Consider the following 22,560-nt stretch of genomic DNA (forward strand, 5'->3'; position numbering starts at 1 on the left):
GGTCTGAATGATACAACTAGATCTGTTGCTCCTGAATTCTATGTGGTATGCGTGGTCAGAGGTGTGTCAGGGGCGTGTCTTAAAGTGTCCCTCTTTCTTATCTCAAAATGTTGGGAGGTATATGGATGGATTAGCTGCATGCTTGTTTCAGGGTTGTGTTGGACTAAAATGGGTTGACGGGCACAATCGATTAAAAAGGATTATGAAAATAGTCGTCCGATTGGATTTTCATCAAACAAAAATTTGGATTTTCTCGTTGGTTGTGCTAGATGGGAAACAAAGATTGGTTCGTTTATGGTGTAGTGAACGATTTTTCTTCTGCTCAGAATTATCTGATCGTTTGAACGATTTTCCGCTAGAAATGTGATTGTTAGTGGCCACCTTTAGGGTTGGACTCAGAGTCTTAGTCCAACCCTGAGTCCAACATAACACAGTCTAATGATGACAGAAGATCAAGAGGACTGCCAGGAAACTGGTATTGTTTAAAACAGGGCTGTCCAACTGGCAGCCCGGATGTGGCCCCCGGGCCGCACTCGCTTTCCCAGGCTATTTTTTGCGTCAGGCCCCCGGGCAGGCTCACCTCTTTGCGCTTTGCTCCTCCTCCCAAACCCAGGACACTGATCCTCTGCCATCTCCAGCCGAAAAACTGGTGCTAGACACCCCCCCCCCCCCTCCCGACCATGAAGTTGGACAGCATTGATTTAAAAGGAAATAAATATGGCAGCCTCCATATCACTCTCACCTTGGGATCACTTTAAAGTCCATCTTAAGCCAAAATAAAAGCCCAGTATTGCTTTCCAAGTGGTCAAACAGAAATCCAATAACACACCATATTAGAAACTGTTTTCACTATAACCTGAATTTCTGATGTACAAAACCTCTGTAGGAGTAACTCTTCTCCTATTACCCAATATCAATGTGTGCTGCTGTAGTCTTTGAGCCAGAGGGATGCATTTTTCTGTTAATCTTGAGTATCTAAACAACTTTAAGGTGGCCATACACTGGTAGATGGCTGCCCAACATGCCCAAAAGATAGACCTCCTCACTGATAGGAGCAGGATCTATTGCTTCCAGACACGGGCCATGACACACGGAGGTTCAAATTGATTGGGAGTGTTGGGGCAATGATTAACAGCAGATTCTACCACAGTGATGAATTCTGCCGGGAATGGACGTCAAAAATCAAGCAGTGTTTGGCCATCTTTACTCTTCATCACCCCAAGCTTCATAGATCCTCCGCATCAACCTCAGAGAACAGAGCCGTGCAATCAAGTAAACAATAGAGGTATGGCAAGAGAGAAACCATAAATTTTTTTTAAAATTTTTTTTCGAAGTTGTCAATAGTCCAAAGTAATCAGTTGTGTAAATACAATTGCCCACAGATCACAGTTAGCTGTTCATTTATACTGTATGTCAGCTACTGGGTAGCAGCTTCAGGGTGAGGAAGCTGAGTATGTAGGAGAAATGACTGTATTGCAGCTGTCCGAATCAGTCATGCAGATAACTTTTCTCTTGTGTTTACTTTTTTTTTTTAAAAACAGAAGCATCTCTCCCTTTACCCTGATTTACTGAAACTTTAGGGTGGAAGTTGGGGAAAGGGAGGGGGTAAGGAACAGCAGTGCTAGCACAGCTCCTGATGACATAGTCACATGCTAAGGCTCCAGGAAAAGTGAAGTCAAGATTTTTAATCATTTAAAAGGCACTTGTTTTTTGACAGGCTAACTTTCTCAGGCTTTATAATTGTGTATCATTACTAGCGGAGTAGAAGGGAACCGTTGACTATAAATTTAAAGTGGACCTGAACTATTGCACAGGACAGAAGGAAAACAGAGAAATGCTCCCTGTATGTATTTAGAGAGTTTAGACCAGCCTTTCTCAACCTTTTTACCCTGGAGGAACCCTGAAAATAACTTTTGGATCTCGAGGAACCCCTGCAAACAATTTTTTGATCTCGAGGAACCCCTGCATTTATTTTGCAGGAAGAATGGTCTTTAAAAGTATGTGTAGCTGTTTATTTCACTACTCCCATTACACTTCCACTCATTATACTGTCCCCTGAGCCCTCAATTTAGTGCTTCTTATTACACTACCACCTATTATAGTGTGCTCTATTATACTTCCCCCACGATGGGGGAAAATGCCAAGGAACCCCTGCAGAGTCCTCAAGGAACCCTGGGGTTCCAGGGAACCCTGGTTGAGAAAGCCTGGTTTAGACAGTCTAATTTCCCCTCATTTGTGTCTAATAACAAGTTGTCATTTAATTCCCTTTGCTGTATCGGCTGACTGCCACAGCAGATAAGGCAGACAAGCTCATTTGAAAGCACAGGATGTAAACAATGTCTGCTTCCTTGAAAGCAGGAAGTATAAACAATGCAGATTTATTTTAGGATTTGTATCAGCTGTAACAAAGAAATGTTTTTCTTTAAAGCGGATTATGCTGTCGCATATTTTTTTTTAGAGCAGAGAGGAAGTTCTGAGTACAGGTCCGCTTTAAATTAAGTCTTGTGAACGGGTATCTTAAAATGAACCGAAGCGATTTTTATAGAAATCCCATTGTGGTTTTATTTTACATTTAAAAATTTACAAAGTAGATTTAATTTTTATTGTATTTGCTCAATGGCAGCCTATTAAATGTCCCAGAGGTAAAATACAGGAACTATTAACCTTTTGTATCTCTCCCCTGCCCTCAGACGTTGTATTCTGCCAGGAAAACTTTCATGGCTGTAATTTAGCATGGCACTCATCAGTGAGGTTTACTATATTCCCGACAAGACCCAAGCTGTCACTTGCATGCCTAAAAATCAACTTTTTCAAGCAGCAAAATAAAGAGCCTGGCCAAGCTGACCTACCAAGTGGAATGCTGGCTGGTGCACAGAGGGGGTTGCTGTACACACGCTAGATTCCTGCCTGAGTCAGTCTTTATCAGCCAAGTTTAATCAAGAATGTGTATGTAGCTTAGTTGTGCGTTTCACCTTCGTTAACAGCAACAGCTGTAGGATTTCTTTTTTTCTGAAAGTGCTATAAACTAAAAAAAGAAGTGTTCAGTTGCATAAAAAAACTGTTTTAAGATATCTTTCAAAGCAGATTATAGGCGAGAGGAAAGGTATTTGAAATTGAACTGCAATGACGAATATAATTTGGGGAATACATGTATTTGATGCATCATGGAGTTCACATAACATGATTTATTTTAATAATGCCTCTAAGTAGAGAACATTTCTATATGGCCTAAATAAAGAGTAACCCCACTCAAAAGTATATTTAAGAGTGCAAGTCATGCAACCGCCATTACCGTTCATAAGGGGGTCAAAATGGCAGCCTCTCATGACAGCTTTATTTTAAAAAGTACCCGAAGTGACACAACATGTTGAGATAAACATGGCTACATATAGTAGAACTCACCTAGTTAGAACCTGCCTGTGTACAATTTTGTTATCTTTCTGCATTCAAAACGTTAACAAGGGCAGTAGTATTTGTATGCACATGAAGCAGTGGAAGAGAAAGATCAGCTCTCCTGAAGAGTGAACAGTAGCAGATTACTTTTAACCGTGTGAACAAACACGGCCGATACCAAAAGAATTATACAATTTAAATGTTTTGCATTTATTTTTGTTACCAGCTGAATGAACCAGATTCTGCCTCACACTGAAACTCAAAAAACACAGGGAGGTTCTACATACAACCGAACATAAAAACACACACTATGCCAATGGAAGGATTAAGCAGTCCATGTAAATACAAACAGACTTGGTAGACCTGGGTTTGAAAGCACTAGCTCAGGCTCTCTAATGTATTTATTTCCTCTGTCCTTCCAACCGAAGCAGGTTATCTGGGTGTACACAAGGATGTGCGTAGGGTCAGATGCTGGAGCGGCTAAAGCTTCAAGGCCATAGTCCGTGCCCCGCATAAGGGTAATTCGGAATTCTGGCAATCGTCAGAACCCGAATTACTTCTCCCTTTGAGTAGAGGGAAAATAGTATTTAACACCGCCTGGCGATTCAGCGGCAACAGGGCGAGTCGTCATTCAGTTTGCTCCACACCCAACTGACCAGGCAGCATATTAATACATATCCCACCCAACACCCCCCTTTGCTTCAGTGCGATTCGTCAGTTCCTATCTCCTACTGAACTATGTGCACACACCAAGGCTGTAAGCAGGGAGGCTGGGTTCCAAGCAGGAGAGGTAATGACTGCCGAACTGCAACATGATCTAAAAATATTTTTTTGTAAACTCAGCAATTTATAAGAAAAAACAAAAAAAGGACATGCATCAAATCATTTTTATTATTTGGAATGAAGCATAAACAAAGGAGGCTGAACTAGGGCTTTTAAAAGTCTGTAAAATAATCCTACTACATTCAGTTGTTAAAGCCATTCAGTACTCCCAGTCAATGCGTGATCACATGACGAGGCCAAAAGCTAGTGATTGGACAGGTGGAGAATGGTGACATCATAATAGCTAATGTAGGGAGAGTCCTTATCACTGGTGGAAGGTCGCCAAAGAGACGGGAGTGAGGCAGCAGAGGACAACGTTCTGATTTCTGCAAAGAGCCGCAGAATCACAGCAATGCTGCATGTCGTTCAAACAAAAATAAAGACTGCATTCATAGGTGAAAAGCCTGCCCTCTGTGTACTTACATTGTTGGCTCGGGTCCATGTCTGTGGTCAGCTTGACATAGTTGGAGGGAAAGAGACCCACTTGGCCGTTTAGTTCGCCTTTCCACCAATCGGGGTCCTCTTTGTTCAGCACGTTGATCACCTGACCTTTGGAGAAGGCCAGTTCGTCATCGTTCTGTGCAATGTAATCATACATCCCAATAACCTGGCATGCTGCAATGAGAAGCAGACACTACAATCACTCAGGTGTGTTTTATGGAAGGGTGATGGCTCACAGCCTACATTACAGACAGGTCTATTTCTGCTCAGGCAAAAAAAGAACGCAGGATGCGTTTTACTGCAGCACCTGAGAGAGTTTAGCAACCAATTCACAGTAATAACTTCAGATTCCTATGGCCCCACAGCAAAACTGATGGGGATTCCAACCACAGGTACACTTTTGCATTTACTTACTCTCTTCCCTCCTAAGGATGATATGGCTACATTACTGTCAATCGGAAACCAGCAGGGAAAAATTAGGAGCTGGCTCCAGTGACTTCAAGCAGATGTAACAGCTGTAGTTCTGAGAAACACTCTGACTACCTTACCCCTGAGATTTTCCCAATCCACACACTGCATAAATAAAGGACATTTATAGTCCACCCTCATAGGCTAAGAATACTCTTTCTTTCCTAAGAACAATAGAGTGCTGTACAGCATTAGCCATCAGTAAAAGCAAGAAGTTTTGAATCAGGATGACACCATGTATTGGCTAACAGAGGTAAATAAAAAGTAAGTTCTAAGCTAATAAGCCTTCTTCAGACTTAGTTCCTGCATTATGCATAATGCAGGAACTACATCTGAAGAAGACTTATTAGCCGAGAGCTTACTTTTTATTTACCTCTAAGTTAGCCAATAAATGGTATCATCCTGATTCAAAATTTCTTGCTCTTCCTGGGAACCACCACCAAATTTAAAGTGGAACTGATGTTAGTTTATTTATTTAATTGTATATGAGTGCACAGATCATGACCAGTAATGTTTACTTGTAAAACTGAATTTTTACCTTTAAAAAAAACAAACAAAACAAACAAACAACTTCGACCCTGCAACCTTACATTTTTCAACGGCTGAGGAAATCGATTACAAACAGTCCCCTTCACCTTCAGACAGTCCCCATAAACTATATTGTAATACTGTAATTCCCTATGAACTCGCCCACAGCTTTTTCAGAGAGCCTTGGCACTCAGTCCCATGTAGCAAGGGCTTATGGGAGCTCAGTCTGGGCAGGAGGAGGAGGTTACTAGCCAGAGATTTCAGAGGCAGAGGGGAGGAGAGGGGACTGAATTTGTCACAGGCTGAAGGCTGGAGATGCACAGCAGCTTGCCTGTGTGTAATGTGACAAACAGAACATGGCTGCCCTCATTGTATCACATGAATAAATAATCATATACTGTTGAAGCTGTTTGCAGCTAGGTTTGCTGTGTAAACTATCTAAACTTTAGATCGGATATATAGACAAGTTACTTGTTATAGTTAGTTTTTCATCTCGGATCCGCTTTAACTTAAAATGTTTGAAACATACAAAGTTGTCTTAAAAGTGTACCTGAGATGAATAAAATGAAAGCATTTATACCTACCTGGGGCTTCCTCCAGCCCCCTTCAGGCCGTGGGCTCCCTCGCCATTTCCGCTGACTGTCACAGTATCTTTGTATGATAGCGCTCGCACAGTAGCGTTCTGTGCCTGCGCAGTACTACTGAGCAGGGTCCCGCAACAGAACACCACTGTTGTAAGTAGTTTAAAAAACGCATTAAAAGTATATTGATAACAACCAAAAAACACTGTTTGTGCTATATCTAAATCCAGAGTTGCCTGCAATGTATTCACGTTTGATTATTTATAACACCTGACTCAACTTACAAAAAATCTCCTAAAACGGTAACCTAACCTGTTTGTAGGGGACCGCCTTAAAATTTAATTACCATGCCTTCCAATGTGAGGAAGATAAACAGTACAACTTGTAAACAAGTTGAGGTAAGCTTCAAATATTCAAGCTGACACATCCAATAAGGTATTTGCAAATAAGCATTTATTCTTCACAAAATATCAAGCCTACGTTTTGAGACTGTCTCTTCCTCAAGGAAAACAGATACAGGTAGTCCCCGGTTAATTAACAAGATAGGGACTGTGGAACCTAAATTGAGAGGGATATGGATATTTCCTTATTCACAATACCAGTTGCCTGGTTGACTTGCTGATCTCATTGGATGCAGTAGTGGCTGAATCACACACCTGAAACAAGCATGCAGCTAATCCAGTCTGACTTCAGTCAGAGCACCTGATCTGCATGCTTGTTGAAGGGTTGTGGCTGAAAGTATTAGAGACACAGGATCAGCAGGAGAGTCAGGCAACTGGTATTATTTCAAAAGGACAAATCCATAGCCTTCTCAGTTTAGGTTCCCTTTAACCTGAACCATTATCAAGTTGGAACGCTGTTCCACCTCTGTCCCTCTCTTTGCCACTGCTGCCCACCCCCCTCCTATCTACCTTTGTTCCTTCTTGTGTTCCCTTTTGCGCTTCCTTGTGCCTACTTTGTATCCCCTTCATGGCTGCCTCCCCCCACAGGTGTAACTTTGTGCCAGCTCAATGTCCCCTGCCTCCTGTGCTCCCCGAGTATATGGCAGATGTAAGCTACTCACCTCCCCACTGTGTGACCTTCCTCTTCACTCACAGCTCACGCCCAGCATTTCCTCCCACATGACACGTAACCACACCTGCCAAGCAGTAGGTGATGACACTAGAATGAGCTGTATACTGTTCTTACTTATTGGCGAGTCCTTCGTATGTCGGACATTTGTAAGTCAGGGGCTCTCTGTGTATTTTGATAGATTATCTCCCTGTAGAACATGCACTTTCACCACTCCTCTGTACCATGTGGCTGCAGCCACCGAACCAGCCACATCGTGGAGACGGGTGGTGTGTCTCATTGGCCATCCCTAATTATAAACTTATCAGTTTGGTTTTCCTGCAGTCCAGCTATCCTCTGACAGTTTCGATGCCCTTTTATAGTATTAAAATGAACTTGTGATTGTCAGCTGTGAAAAAATAAAAAATAAATACATCTGCTTTGGACAGGGGATCTCAGGAAATGACTTACTGGCTGGTAATGCTGCTGGCTTTGGAGGATCTGTTGGGGTACTTTTATTTGTACCAGGGCTCAAAAGTTTAACATAGTTGGCAGGAAACCATCCAATCTGTCTCTTCTTCCCACGGGCCTGCAAACCAGATAATAATACACAAAAATAGAGTCATCTCTGTGCAATAAAATTAACTATATCCTGGCTATGGAAAGTAAAACAGGCCAATTCCAATACCCATGCAAAGTTTCTTCAAATTCGAGATGGTCACATTAGCCTCGGCAAAAAAGTTAATCAAAGAGCAACAGATGTGCTTCAGAAACGAGACAATGAAAAATCAGAGGGCCCTGTAAACCTTTTTCTTCTTTCCCAGTGACCAGACATTGGATTTTAAATGGGGAAAGCAGGTGCTGAGGGGAGTGGTCAATTTACATCCAATTATTAACCCTCTGCACTTAAAATACTTACAGCAAGCAGGAATTCTGGTAGCAATAAAAACAACTAAGTTGCAAAATTGGAGGATATTCGCTTCCTAAAATGGACTGCATGCAACAACATTCTGTGTTGGACCATTTCACCAGCGTTGAGGTCCCCTCCCTCAGTGTGTAAATTGGATGCCAGAGTTTGCCTATAGCATGTGGAGGGGCAATTTAGGTGACAGGTTAACATGCTTGGGCTTAAGGCACTCGGGGTGGGGGGTACTTAAAGTGCTGGGATTTCGCGGTTTATGTAGTTAGGTGGGTTAGGCATATATAAGAGGGGGGTTAGCATTAGAATTAGGCGACACAGGGAGATAGTACTGTAGAATATCGGCATAATACCAATATTCTACAATTGAGAATCAGTGATAGTAAAATATTGATAAAGTTACAGATGTTCTACCATGGGTATTATCAGCCAATTTACCAGGTGCCCCAATTAGATGCATGCTATTCCAGCTTTGACATATCCTGTCAGTACTAAACACGGCTCATGTAATCCCAGCTTCACTCTTATTCACTGATCAATGTTCCTGCAGGTTGTTTGTACTGGCCGTCTAATCGACTTCATGGTTGTACGCATGCATCCATTGGACATAGTACTGAACAGCCACTGAGTTTGTTTACGGATGTAACAATAAATGTTACACAAGAGCAAGATAGGCCAGAGCTACTTTTTATTTCATTTACACAAGTTTTTTAAAATAACAGTCATGCAGATGTAAAAAAGATCTTGGAATGTGGGCAGAAGCAATAATATTCTACTTATGGAAACAGGATGCTAATAAATGATGATGATATGCGTACCTGTAACTCCCCTTCCCACCAGCCGCCTGGATTCTTCTTCCTGATCAGGATCAGTTGGCCAGGAGCTAGGGTCAGCTGCTCAGGGCCGGTAGCGGTATAAGGGGCAATGACCTGGGCAATTTCTGAAGGGTAAACATAAATAATAATTGAACAATCATATAAGTGAATAAATACTGACAGAAAGCGGTGTTCTATCACAGCCTGAGTGGAGGTGAATGTGGGTTTGCATTATTTAGTCATCCAGTCCTGACCATAATCAGAAACTTTCTCAAAGCACATAGCAGAACTCAAGAAGGGGTGTGATAGAGCTACACAGCTACAGCAAGCCTAGACTGACTGATAATGGCAGAGACCTGGTCAGTAGGAAACCCATACCCCCGACCAGGGGCGGTAATATGAATCATAGTAGTTGGGGCCCTCTTACACCTCTGGGGTGCCCTGTGGTTGCAGTGGCTGCTCACCTGTAGTTATACCCCTGCCCCAATTTCCCCTGCTATACTCCTGGGTACTTCTATAAAGGACAACCGAGGTGACATGTGACATGATGAGATAGACATGTATGTATAGTGCCGAGCACAAACATAACTAGGCTGTGTTCCTTTTTTTCTTTCTCTGTCTGAAAAAGTTAAAAGTCAGATATGCAAGTGACAGTTTCTGTCCGGGTCAGGACCGGGTCAGACTATAGCATAACCCTCACTGATTAGTAATTACAGCCATAACATACTTTTCTGACAGTAAATGGCTTCGGAGAGCAGGAAATAGATCAAAAGGGTCAATAATTCATAGATTTGAGCTCTGGCATACTTCAATGAATATGTCAATGAGCAGAGACAATGAAACCGTAAAAACTGAAAAACTAGATTTAAACATAAAATAAAACTGTGGGATATCTAAAAAAGGTCATTTTTAGGAGAAGGAGGATGGATACAATTGTTTTTCTCATCAGTTTATTTTCACCTCAGATGTCCTTTAAAGGAAAAATGTACTTGAAGCGTCCATTTATGGTACAATATTTTACTCAGATGCGAACATTCAGATTTTTAGAATCCAATTGTTTAGGAAACCCCACAGTGGGCTTGATTCACAAACCCGTGCTGTTAGCAAGGGCATGCTAAACCGTTAGCGCGTGAAGTGCCGCACACAGGCTTTTTTTACGTGCAAAGTCCCGTGATCGCGGACATTTGCACGCGATCGGCGGCCGCGGGACTTTGCACGTGAAAAAGCCCGTGTGCGGCACTTCACGTGCTAACAGTTAGCATGGGTTTGTGAATCAAGGCCAGTATGTAGGGAGAGTCAGCATGAAATGATTCTATGATCGATTAGAATACAGAATTTTGTCAATCACAATGTTGAATTTTACAATCGCATCTGAAGACAGAAAGTGCCATAATCTATGCATTTATGGGAACAATTGATAATTACCCTCTGATTACTTACGATCCCAAAAATCTGATCGAATGAGCGCAACTATGGAAAATACTGTGCCTTTAATGGGCACCTTTACAGTATACACAAATATTGTTTGCCGCAAGAGTCCATGAAAAAAATAAATTGGACCTTCTATTAAGCCCTATATACACACGATACAATTCTTTGTGCGTCTATTTATGATCTGATTAAATCTGGCATGTCTGATCGGGACTCGATTCGATTCAATTCGATTTGCCTTGTTTTGCAATGGCAAATCAAATTGAATCGAATCCCGATCGGACATGTCGGATTTAATCGGATTGTAAATAGAATCGTAATCGAATCGCACAAAGAATCGTATTGTGTAGATTGGGCTTTAGATAAAGTGTCCACTCAGAGAGATTTGCCTGATGAAGCAGGGGAGGTGCCCTTGCCAAACTAGTTGCCAATAAAAATAAACTACTGTAACAAGACCAGTACTTTGTGCAGCCAGCACCCCTAGGAATCTGCAAATGACAACAAACAGCCAGGCACACAGATTCACATGCAAAGATAATCTGCAGCATTCTTGCAATCACCTTGCAAACACACACACAACTAAAAGGAGAACGGCACCAACATCCAACTGACAGTGGCATCTTCTGATAATTCACACAGCTCCTGTGATTCTCACTGAGCCGGTTATTCTCACTGAGCCAGGTCCCCGGCTGTTTGAGGGACATAAGCGCTCCTGCTGGATCCCTGCACAGATTGCATATCTAGCAGTGTCTCCCTGTGTGCTACTGTATGTACTGTTTACATTGTGAAAAAACTGGGTGACAGGGAATTTGATTTTAGAAACTGCCCATAAATGTTAACTAGAGACCATTGCCGAACTGCAACTCTCTGTGCCCAAACTGAGGTTTACAATTAAGATTTTAAATACAAGAAAAAAAAACCACCTGGTTTCTTTCCGAGACTTCCTGTTTTACTGGCCGTTCCAACACCCTACAGGGAAGAGAAATTGACATGAGGATTGAAGAAAATGCACTAATGTAACAATATGCTAAACCAATCAGAAAATACAAATCGGGAAAAAAAATGAAGGCTGCCATTGTTGAGCTGAAAGAGTCCGGATTGTAAGGCTGAAATGATGTTCCTCTGGCTGTTTCTAATCAGCTGAGATGGAATGGAACAGGGAAGCACGTTGGGTGCTCTAACTTTTCTCCACATATTAAAAGTGCGGTGTTCTCCTCAGGCTCTTTTAGCTGGGAGCTCCACCCAGCTAGTTTTGGTGAGCTCCCGGCTGTCAGCGGCTCACCACCTCCTATGTGGTACCCTGAGCCAGAACAACGATCAGTGGTGCCCGGCCGGCTCTCGACCCGACTAGTTTTGGCCTTTCGCCGTCATCAGGGGATACCTTCAGGTATCCCCTGATGACGGCGAAAGGCCGAAACTAGTCGGGTCATGAGCGGGCTGGGCACCACTGATCGTTGTTCTGGCTCAGAGTACCACAAGGGTGGGAAGCGAGGTTTCCAGGAGAGGGTCCTATAGAGGCATAGGACCCTCCTGATGTGAGTGTTTTGTTTGTACCCATTGTGTCGTGTTTGAATAAAGAAGTTTGGTTTTATTTCCACTGAGAGAAACTTCTCCTTGCTTCCTTTTTTGAGTGCATCACCGCACAATAGGATTGCAGAACAAAGGAGTATATCTCTGGAGGTGGATGATGGTTCTTGCAAGCACACAACAGCATAAGTCTTGGCGCTGTGTTATTCTATGAATGTTTACATAAAGGTGAAGAGGATCTACCCTTGCCACAGCAGCGGAGCTGGTTGTTGAAACAGCATAAAATCATATACACATACCAATTTTGTACAGAGCGCCTCTTACTATTCTGATATAGGTTGTCACCTGGGTATTCTTCACTGTCTGGCCTGCAAAGACTTCTACATCATTTTAGGTATACTCTGGCCCCCCAGCAGTCTGAAGTATGTTGACCTGGCCCTCGACCCAAAACGTTTGGGGACCCCTGTCCTATACTGTGAGCAGAGTTGCACACAGAAGCACCGGCCCTGCATTCTCATCTCGCCCCACCCGGCTACTTTTTCATGCCACCCGGCTGGAAATAATTTCTGGGCAGAACACAGAAGTGAGATACTCCACTTACTAAATACAGATTATTCACAGGACAGCCTTGACATTCAATAAAATGTGATAACAGGCAAGTGGATGCAGGGAAATAAAGTTGCATGAGGATTAAAGGGAGCGAGAAGTGAGGAATATGGAGGCTTCCATCTCCAGCCTGTAATAAACACAGCCAGTTGCCTGACTTCTCTGCTGATGCTTTGCCTCTAATACTAGAAGGTCACTGGCCCAGAATGAGCATGAAAATCAGATGCTTTGACTCTAGCCTGACTCCACTGACTGCAGGTTTGTTCCAGGTCTGACTCAAAAACAACTCAAGTCAAAAGCATGATAACTGGCATGGTTTATAAGGGAATAAAGATGGTGGTCTCTGTATTTCCTTCATTTTAGGTTCCCTGGTAGTTTAAGAAAAGGAGAAAAAAGGGAAAATTATACTGTCAAGTTCACTTAAAAAAACACTCCCCTTCTACCCCAATTAAAAGAGGCCACAATGAAGTCCTTGTGTGTCAGCTTGATTCTCCAGTTCACCCATCCAGCCTGCAACACCGGACAAGCACGCATCCTATCCGTCGAACCATGCACTTGTTGCACCATATAGGTGGGTGGCCATCCTGTGACATCCCCCCCAGAAAGAGACTTGGGAGACATTCCAGGCAGCACACCAATCCACAAACTGTCATGTAGTTAGACCAAAGTTCTCAGGAGTTGCCATGACTTAAAGAGGAACTTTAACCCATACATACATCTAGTGACTTGCGACTGATGGACCATCCAATTCGATAATTCTTATCGAATCGGATGAAAATCAGTGCTGCCAAGTATATGCCAGATTGACGATGCGACCAATTTTGGGCCGAGCATGTCGATTATGCAGCTGTAACCTGTCCTGTGTCGCAGTGCCCATCCGTCTACCTAATCCGATGCTCTTCCATAAGCCCTATACACGCATTCGGCGCATAGACGTCACAGACTCACCCCCACAGTGGTGGCATTTATAGGTAGGGCTAATGGAAGGGCATAGTCCCAGCACTAATATACAGTCCCAGCACTAAATGAAATATTATACACACACACACACAGTTACAGGACAACAATGAAGGCTCCGTTTTCATCGGACAATCCTTTTCCAGTCTATAGCTTTACCTCAGAATCTTTTAGTCTGACGTAGTTGGAAGGAAAGACACCGGTTTTATCCCCAACCATTCCCGTCCACCAATCTCCATCTTTTTTAATGACTAAGATCATATCTCCTTGCTGGAAGGTGAGGTCTCCTTGTTCATTGCTCTCATAGGTGTACATGGCTATGTATTCTGCAAGCAAAAACACCAAACGTGAACATAAGTTGAAGAAAATGCAAGAAAAGTGAATACTTAGGAACAAAAGTAACTTAACTAGCACCTAAATTGTACATAAAGCAAGAGTAGTACCCATCAGCTATATCAGTTATTTGAATTTTATTGTTCCTTTTCCCAGGATCATTCAACTGAATAAAAACTAGGACTACTCGCCCAGTCTTACTGGTAACCCCTCATTATTTCCATCTCCTCTACAACAGTCAATCATGTTGTCTTCACAACAAATTAGTTAAAATTGGCGTGCAGCCCTGTAGACACAATCACAGCCCACAGTAAATACTTGTGCCAGGTGCTTGTTTTAGGTGACGGCAATCTATATCCGAGCTTCGGCGATCAGCTATTCAATAGCAAGTGCTAGGCTACAGTGTAGCTGAATGTCGACTAGTGGCTATGGGGTGCAGGTGTTTATTTTTAGGTTCCGGCGCTCGGCTATTCAATAGTTGGCACTAGGCTACACAGTGCTGGCTACCAGTGCGCTATGTGGCACCAGAACTCAGCTGTTATATAGCCAAGTTCCCAATACCGGCACAAGGGCTTGGAAATAAGCGAGCTCTGGATAGAGGGATAGGTAGAAGGGGGGTGTAGTAATCAAGAAGAGGTTAGTGTTGGGCTTTTAGATTGGAGTATGCTTAGGGGAGGGAGTTAGTGTTAGGTGATTAGATAGGGGATTGCTTGGGGGAAGGTAGTGTTAGGAGTCAGGCAAGCCGATAGTAGAACATGGCTAATACATTACCGATATTTTAACTGTGTTTTGTGTCATTTTTCTGCTTTTATAACCACATGTATATTTAAACATCATTTTTTACAGTTTACCAGTCACAACAGAGATAGGGTTAACATAAAATAAATAATATTTCGGTTTTCCATTGGCAGCTTTTGGTGTCCACAGCTTCTCATCCAATGATGTAGATGGGCCTATGTGTGGGCTGCACGTCTTCCTGTGGGGATAAATGTGACTGCACAGTATATAAAAGGCCACTGAATGATAAATCTTTGTGGCCAGTTCCTGTTTTCTGTGACATTAACTTAATTCTGAGAGAGCAGCCTTTCTATGCCCTGGCCTTTCATTCCTTCTTGAATACCTCATTTGGACTGTGCGATCTCGCTTACCAACCTGTTATGAAAATGTGATGCCCAATCTCCACTGCAGTCCTCAGCTACCTGCTGTATCTCCCTTAAGACCTTCTCCCCAGTTCCTGCCCTGACCTTGCTTACATCTCTGGCCCTATCTGAGAGTGCATTGGGAGTTACAACATGACATTAGTCTGTACCACAGAATTCAGATACTAACAAAGGGTGGGCTCATCCCTATACAGAAGCTAAATGAAGACGTGACAGGGGCTCTTCACCTTAATACATGCAGTGCTAATCAGATTAGCTCCCTCCAAATCCACTAACTTCACAATGCTGAGGTCAGCGTATTTCCTTACACATGGGCAGTAATAAAACGTACCCAATGTCCACTGTTGACATATTTTACTATATAATATTAGCTAGTGTTCTGGTCTGCAGAGAGTGGCTTGTATGGTGGGCACATGGCAGAGCACTCACCTTCACCCTGTACAGCAGGCTTGAATGCTGGTGATGAGACTCTCTTTAAACTGGCCGGACTTTCTGAAGACGTTGAATCAATACTACATAAAAAAAACAAGTACATAAATAACGTATTGGTAAAAAGAATTCCATGATGTATAAAAAAAAAAATCCTAGTTTATAAACCTCTTATTAAAAGTCTAGCTGGAAAAAGCCATTTTTACTATTCCTGCTGTGCCAGCAAAGACCAGCAGCTTCTCCCAGGCATACCCCAGCCATTCACCTTTGCCTGTGAAAGTCAAGCAATCTGTCATCTCTAAAAATAATGGCCCATACACATGCTAGTTTAAAGTCGGCTGAGGAGTCTGATAATGACCGCCTCTGCCGATAATCCAGCCTCTGTACCGCAGCCCCGACTGCTGCCTGGTCAGCCATCCACCAGGCAGATCAATTTGGCAGAGCGATGGCTGATAGCTTTGTTCTCCCTCCCATACATGACATCACACCTGCTGCGCTCCGTCGGCCCTCTGTCCCCCTGCATTGCAAAAGAACAGGCTAACTACAAGTCAGCACAGTCTCGGCCCAATGATGTCACCCTGTCCCGATCCCCGTTGGGCGACATCCATCTAGCGAGTGGTTAATTTCAGCTCTCTGAGTAAATAATATTCAAACATTTAGCATTTAATGACCTCTGAAGGCCTTTTTAATTCTGTCTATACTTATTGGCCTTTTTGTTTTTTGCATATGGAGTCGTAAAAACCGACTCTAGTTCTCAGGTAGTAAGATGATGTGTCCATGGCAATTATTTTGCTGTGTATTTAATCTATCTGGTAACACTGCCAACATACCTTGTAGACTTCCTTAAAGGACCTGAAATGAGCTTCACATATGATTTAGGGAACCAGCCCTTGTGACCTTGGACTTCTCCAAACCACCACATATCCTGCTGCTCCAGAACTGTGATGATGTCATTCTTATTGAAATTTAGATGGTTGTCTTTCTTGGCTCGCCATGGATATAAGGCCTGTGCTTGGAGTCCTTCCACTTTCTCACCCTTGGTAGAAAGGAACAAGTTATAAAAAGCTTAAGAAAGCATAGTCTCCCAAAGAAAAAAACAGTTACATACTTACCTAGCTATAGGGCAGCCTATTCTCCACCTCGACACAACTGCTGCTGGCCAGGACCCTCTGACAGTTCGTGGCCACACTCCCCTTCATGAAGGAGTATGCCCTGGCCTGCGCTGTAGTACAGAGCTGGTCATGGACAAGTGGCTTTGGCTCACTGCACAGGTGTGGCCATACTCACACATGAAGGGAACGCAGCCACAACAACATATCTGACAAGCCCTTGTCGGATACGTTCAGAGGGTCCGGTGCTCACCACCTGTGGGGTCGAGAAGGAGTTGGGAAACATCTGAACTATCCAGATAAAGAACTTTCTATATACTTTCTATATATTCACAACAACCTCTTTTCACAGATATTATTGCTGCATAAGAAAAATGTTCGAGAGTCAATCACACGTTGTCTCACAGCTACTTTAAAAACTTCCGAGTCTACAAGCTCTCTTCCCCGCACAGTGTCATGAATCCTCTCATCCCCCCTCCCTATCCCAGCAGTTAGGCAGTCACACAATCCTTCTCCTCCCTTCAAAAATAGCAAATAGCATCAGAATCCTTCAGAAGCTATTTGGCCACATTGCAGTGCACTAAACACTTGTCCTAACCTGGAGGGGACAGGAAGCCTGGAGGGGAGAAGACATAAGTCACACAGCCTGGAGGAGAGGAAACCTGTCTCCTCATTTGTTCCTCTCCCCTTCAGCCAAGCCTCTCCCCTCTCCTCACTAATGCTGCTATGGCGGCAAAATCTAAGAGCCGCAGCTGCGTGGCAGCAGATTTTCACAGGACGCGGCCACGATCTTCTCAGCAGGAGGTTGCGATCTACCGGTAGATCATGATCAACCTATTGGGTACCTAGGCCCTACAAGTCAATTTCACTAGTAACAACTCAAACCTCAAATCTGTGAGTTATCTGTCTATTGTCCTAGGTTGATACTTTGTTACCCATTTCACTGCAGTAGAATAAACTAGTCGAATCCCCAAGTTTTTTATTAACTTTGTTATAACAACAATAATCTACCCCTCCTATAAAGAACAGATGTGATGTTTTGGTTTGTGTAACACTATTCGTTTGTTATAGTCCTCGGTGTCCTGGAAATGGTTTTCAAACTAGTTATTTGAAGAAATTAAATTACAAAAGCAACATCTGCTTACCTGGCCGAGTACAGGAGAAGGAGAGGAGCCCGTGACGGTGGCAGGGGTGAAAGCTGAGCGTTGCCGGATCTGGCCGGCGCTCGGTACAGTCAGTGAAGGCTGAGTCGCCCACGTATCCCAATTATCAGTCTCTGCTTTCTCATTATTAGTGGGCCACCTGATGAGCACACAGGCAGATGATAAACAGTACAGAGTATAAAAGTTACACAAGTAGATGGGGATGTTAATGTCGGATCAAAGTACAGTATGTGGCATTATCATATTTTATGAAGAGAACTTGTGAACCAAAAGATATAAGCAAGACATCGCATCCACCGCAATCAAAAAATAAAATGACCACTGCTGTGAAAAATATCACAATTTAAAACATAACATTTGTATTTGCTTTTTCCTATCTCACTGTCACTTGCCGAAGGCTGTGTCCCTCACCATACCCAGACAACTTATGCCATCTAGCTGCCATGTTCTCCATGAGACACACTGAGGGCTAACAACTACACACACATATCGAGACCACGCCTAGTGATGAACAGACAATTTTACTAACAAACCTCCACTCAGTGGCGTAGCTAAGGAGCTATGGGCCCCAGTGCAAGTTTTACATGGGCCCCCCCCCCAATCACTCTATACATAACAATTGATACGGCACACCAAAGCCTGCCAATGGCAACTACAGTATCAGAGGTGCAAGAAGTGGATGGGGAACAGCTTGTTAAAGGGAAGGTTTAGGGAAAAAAATCCGCATCCACTTACCTGGGGCTTCCTCCAGCCCGTGGCAGGCAGGAGGTGCCCTCGGCGCCGCTCCACAGGCTCCCGGTGGTCTCCGGTGGCGCGCCCGACCTGGCCAAGCCGGCAGCCAGGTCAGGCTTCTTCTGTGTTCCAAAATGCTCCTCACGGCGGCGCGCTGACGTCATCGGACGTCCTCCAGGCTTTACTGCGCAGGCTCAGAACTACTGAGCCTGCGCAGTACAGCCCGGAGGACGTCCGATGACGTCAGCGCGCCGCCGTGAGGCGTATTTTGGAACGCAGAAGAAGCCCGACCTAGCCGCCGGCCTGGCCAGGCACTCCCCTGGAGACCACCGGGAGCCTGCGGAGCAGCGCCGAGGGCACCTCCTGCCTGCCACGGGCTGGAGGAAGCCCCAGGTAAGTGTATGCGGATTTTTTTTTTTTTAATAGTCCCTGAACCTTCCCTTTAATGATTATCACTATTCAAAGTGTCTATAGAAGTGATTATTATGAGCACAGGACCAATAGAGCGCTAATACTGCAGTTGAGGAAGGACCCTTTGGGGCCCCTCTGGCCCTGATGCGGTGGCTACCCCTGCAACACCTATTGCTACGCCCCTGCCTCCACTGGCAACTGGCTACTACAACTCATTTGCTAGATTTCTTGTACTTTGTGTCGAAGAACTGCATGCAAGAAAAATGTTCTACTCAACCAGTAAGCCCTGTACATGATGTCTGGCCTGCTAAAATAATCATCATATGTTTCAGCCAACATATTTAAGGCACAACTGTTATTATGCAAATACTTTGATTTAAAAAAAAAAAAAACACACTGTAAAACAATGTGTAGATGGTGAAAGCATTGCCAGCCCTCCTTCCCACTGAGTTCTGTACTAAAACTGCACAGCATAGATTGTATATCAGCAGCTTCTGCAGAGGGGTGAGGTGTATTTCCCTTCTCAGCCTCGTGTCACACTGAACTGCTCTCAGCCAATCAGTGACTAGCAGGAATGTGGGAGGGGAGATACGCTTTCCTCTCCCAGGCAATGTACCAGAAAGGAACAAAGCTGACTGAGAAAATGAATTACAGCAGCCACATTTGTGATTATTTTGGAATGCTTGCAATGCAGGGTCAGGATGTAGACTACATAAACATAGAGCAGTGGATAAATGGAACTTGATTTTATGGCTGACAGTACTGCTTTAAATAGTGTACAGATGAAGTAGTTACTCTGAGAACTGGAAAATATATGTAGGGCTCTGGTACTTACGTTGAGCTGAAGTCAGCCCAGTTGTTGGCATTGGTAGAGGTGTCAGTGAAAGCTGAGGACGGGGCTGTGGACGGCGGTAGATGGACAGTGGCTTTGGCTGTAGTGTCGGCTACTTGCTTGGCTGTGCTTGGAAAATCGCTCTCAGGCAGTCGCTCGGCATAGTTGGCAGGAAACCAGCCCGTTTTCCCTTTCAGCTCTCCTCCGAGCCATCCAGGCTCTCCAGTTTGGCTTTCATCCACCTTTTGAGGGCAAGAGGCGCAAGACAAGAACATATGCCCCTCAGAATAAATACTATTTAAGTGGACATCTTTTTGGCCTCCTACCTAACAATTTGTCACCAGTACTAGAGACTTCTTAAATTAAACGAAGGTGAAGTAAATACCCTGATAATTATAGGCACTCCAACCATACCCCTGTGCCAGCAGCAGCACCACTGATTATCAGTCAACACTGTGCCAGCAGCACCCCTAATTATCAGTCAACACTGTGCCAGCAGCACCCCTAATTATCAGGCAGCACCCCTAATTATCAGTCACCACTGTGCCAGCAGCAGCACCACTGATTATCAGTCACCACTGTGCCAGCAGCACCACCACTGATTATCAGTCATCACTGTGCCAGCAGCAGCACCACTGATTATCAGTCATCACTGTGCCAGCAGCAGCACCACTGATTATCAGTCACCACTGTGCCAGCAGCAGCACCACTGATTATCAGTCACCACTGTGCCAGCAGCAGCACCACTGATTATCAGTCACCACTGTGCCAGCAGCAGCACCACTGATTATCAGTCACCACTGTGCCAGCAGCAGCACCACTGATTATCAGTCATCACTGTGCCAGCAGCAGCACCACTGATTATCAGTCAACATTGTGCCAGCAGCAGCACCACTGATTATCAGTCAACATTGTGCCAGCAGCAGCACCACTGATTATCAGTCACCACTGTGCCAGCAGCAGCACCACTGATTATCAGTCACCACTGTGCCAGCAGCAGCACCACTGATTATCAGTCAACACTGTGCCAGCAGCACCCCTAATTATCAGTTACCACTGTGCCAGCAGCAGCACCACTGATTATCAGTCACCACTGTGCCAGCAGCAGCACCACTGATTATCAGTCACCACTGTGACAGCAGCAGCAGCAACCACTGATTATCAGTCACTACAGTGTCCGTAGCAACCACTGATTATCAGTCACCACTGTGCCAGAAGCAGCACCACTGATTATCAGTCACCAATGTGACAGCAGCAGCAGCAACCACTGATTATCAGTCACCACTGTGCCAGCAGCAGCACCACTGATTATCAGTCACCACTGTGCCAGCAGCAGCACCACTGATTATCAGTCAACACTGTGCCAGCAGCACCCCTAATTATCAGTTACCACTGTGCCAGCAGCAGCACCACTGATTATCAGTCACCACTGTGCCAGCAGCAGCACCACTGATTATCAGTCACCACTGTGACAGCAGCAGCAGCAACCACTGATTATCAGTCACTACAGTGTCCGTAGCAACCACTGATTATCAGTCACCACTGTGCCAGAAGCAGCACCACTGATTATCAGTCACCAATGTGACAGCAGCAGCAGCAACCACTGATTATCAGTCACTACAGTGTCCGTAGCAACCACTGATTATTAGTCACCACTGTGCCCGTAGCAACCACTGATTATCAGTCGTCACTGTGCCAGCAGCAGCAACTCCTGATAATCAGGGGTTACTGTTTCTCTCACCGTGGTGACTGATAATCTGTGGTTGCTGCCTATCAGTCACCACTGTGCAAGCAGCAGCACCACTGATTAGCAGCCACCACTGTGCCAGCAGCCACTAATTATCAGTCACCACTGTGCAAGCAGCAGACCATTGATAGTCACTACTGTGCCAGCTGTAGCAACCACTGATTAGCAGACACCACAGTGCCAGCAATAACTGATTGGCAGTCACCACTGTTCCAGCTGCCTCCAAAGCGCCAGCAGTGGCCACTGATGAGCACTTAAAGTGTACCTCCAGACTAAAAATATACTCAGAGTCACTGAAAAGGCTTGGTGTTTCTTTAACAGTTTCACAGCATCAAAACGTTATTTTTCTTATCCAAACCTCATTTTTGGCTGCACAAAAGCTAAGCTCCGCCACATCAAAGAAAACTGCCCGGGCATTTTTTCCGATACTGTGCAAAGCATGGTGGGATTTCTGATGTTGTTCTCGTTGCCTAGCAACTGAGAGGGATTATCAGGACACAGGACAGTTGGAACTGTGTCTTATGGAGCAATATGGAGCAAGGTTTGTGATGCCATCTTTTTGGTTGAAAAGAGGTGACAGGGAGCCTGTCACCTCCTTTCAACCAAAAAGATGGCATCACAAACCTTTGCCTGTTTTTTTTTTAAACAGGGTGGGTAAGAGATTATATTACCTATCTATTTTAATTAACAAATAATGTAACTTGACAGTATGTTTGTTTAGGCTGAAGTTCCTCTTTAATTTTTGTGGGTTTTCAGCACTGTTAAATCCAAATTTAAAATTACTGTTCAATTATATAAAAATAGAGTTACGGATAGGTTTGTCAAACGTTAGGTCATGGGTACTGAAATTATGAACGTTTCCTCAGCACCAGCTGTCCCACGGATTCTCTTTATTCATATTGCTAAAGGTTCCAAGCTTCATTGTTAAATGTATTCAAGATAATTCAATTGCTTTTCATCCATTTCATATTATCAGTATTTTTCTGCTATATATGGAGATGCATGATGGAGATTTGAATGTTTAGAGTGATGAGGCCCACTTTAAAACAGGTTGAGAATCACTGCATTACAGAGTCCCTTTGAGTGTCATGACTGACTAATTCTTA

At 44.0% G+C, this 22,560-nt stretch overlaps 1 protein-coding gene across 3 annotated transcripts in view; it reads right to left on the reverse strand.

The window, feature by feature from the left end:
- Nucleotides 1-22,560, reverse strand: part of ITSN1 (intersectin 1) — a 207,028-nt gene that overhangs the window by 53,065 nt on the left and 131,403 nt on the right. For all 3 annotated transcript variants that reach the window (XM_068270440.1, XM_068270439.1, XM_068270438.1), the window contains 9 exons: nt 19,711-19,949; nt 17,715-17,871; nt 16,291-16,496; nt 15,461-15,543; nt 13,698-13,864; nt 11,372-11,417; nt 9,021-9,142; nt 7,755-7,872; nt 4,639-4,830 (listed from right to left, as the gene is read on the reverse strand). In XM_068270440.1, coding sequence (XP_068126541.1) covers nt 4,639-4,830; nt 7,755-7,872; nt 9,021-9,142; nt 11,372-11,417; nt 13,698-13,864; nt 15,461-15,543; nt 16,291-16,496; nt 17,715-17,871; nt 19,711-19,949 — 1,330 coding nt within the window. The remainder of the gene's footprint in view (nt 1-4,638; nt 4,831-7,754; nt 7,873-9,020; nt 9,143-11,371; nt 11,418-13,697; nt 13,865-15,460; nt 15,544-16,290; nt 16,497-17,714; nt 17,872-19,710; nt 19,950-22,560) is intronic.

The sequence above is a fragment of the Hyperolius riggenbachi genome, chromosome 2, assembly GCF_040937935.1.
Source record: "Hyperolius riggenbachi isolate aHypRig1 chromosome 2, aHypRig1.pri, whole genome shotgun sequence".
NCBI classification, from domain to species: domain Eukaryota; kingdom Metazoa; phylum Chordata; class Amphibia; order Anura; family Hyperoliidae; genus Hyperolius; species Hyperolius riggenbachi.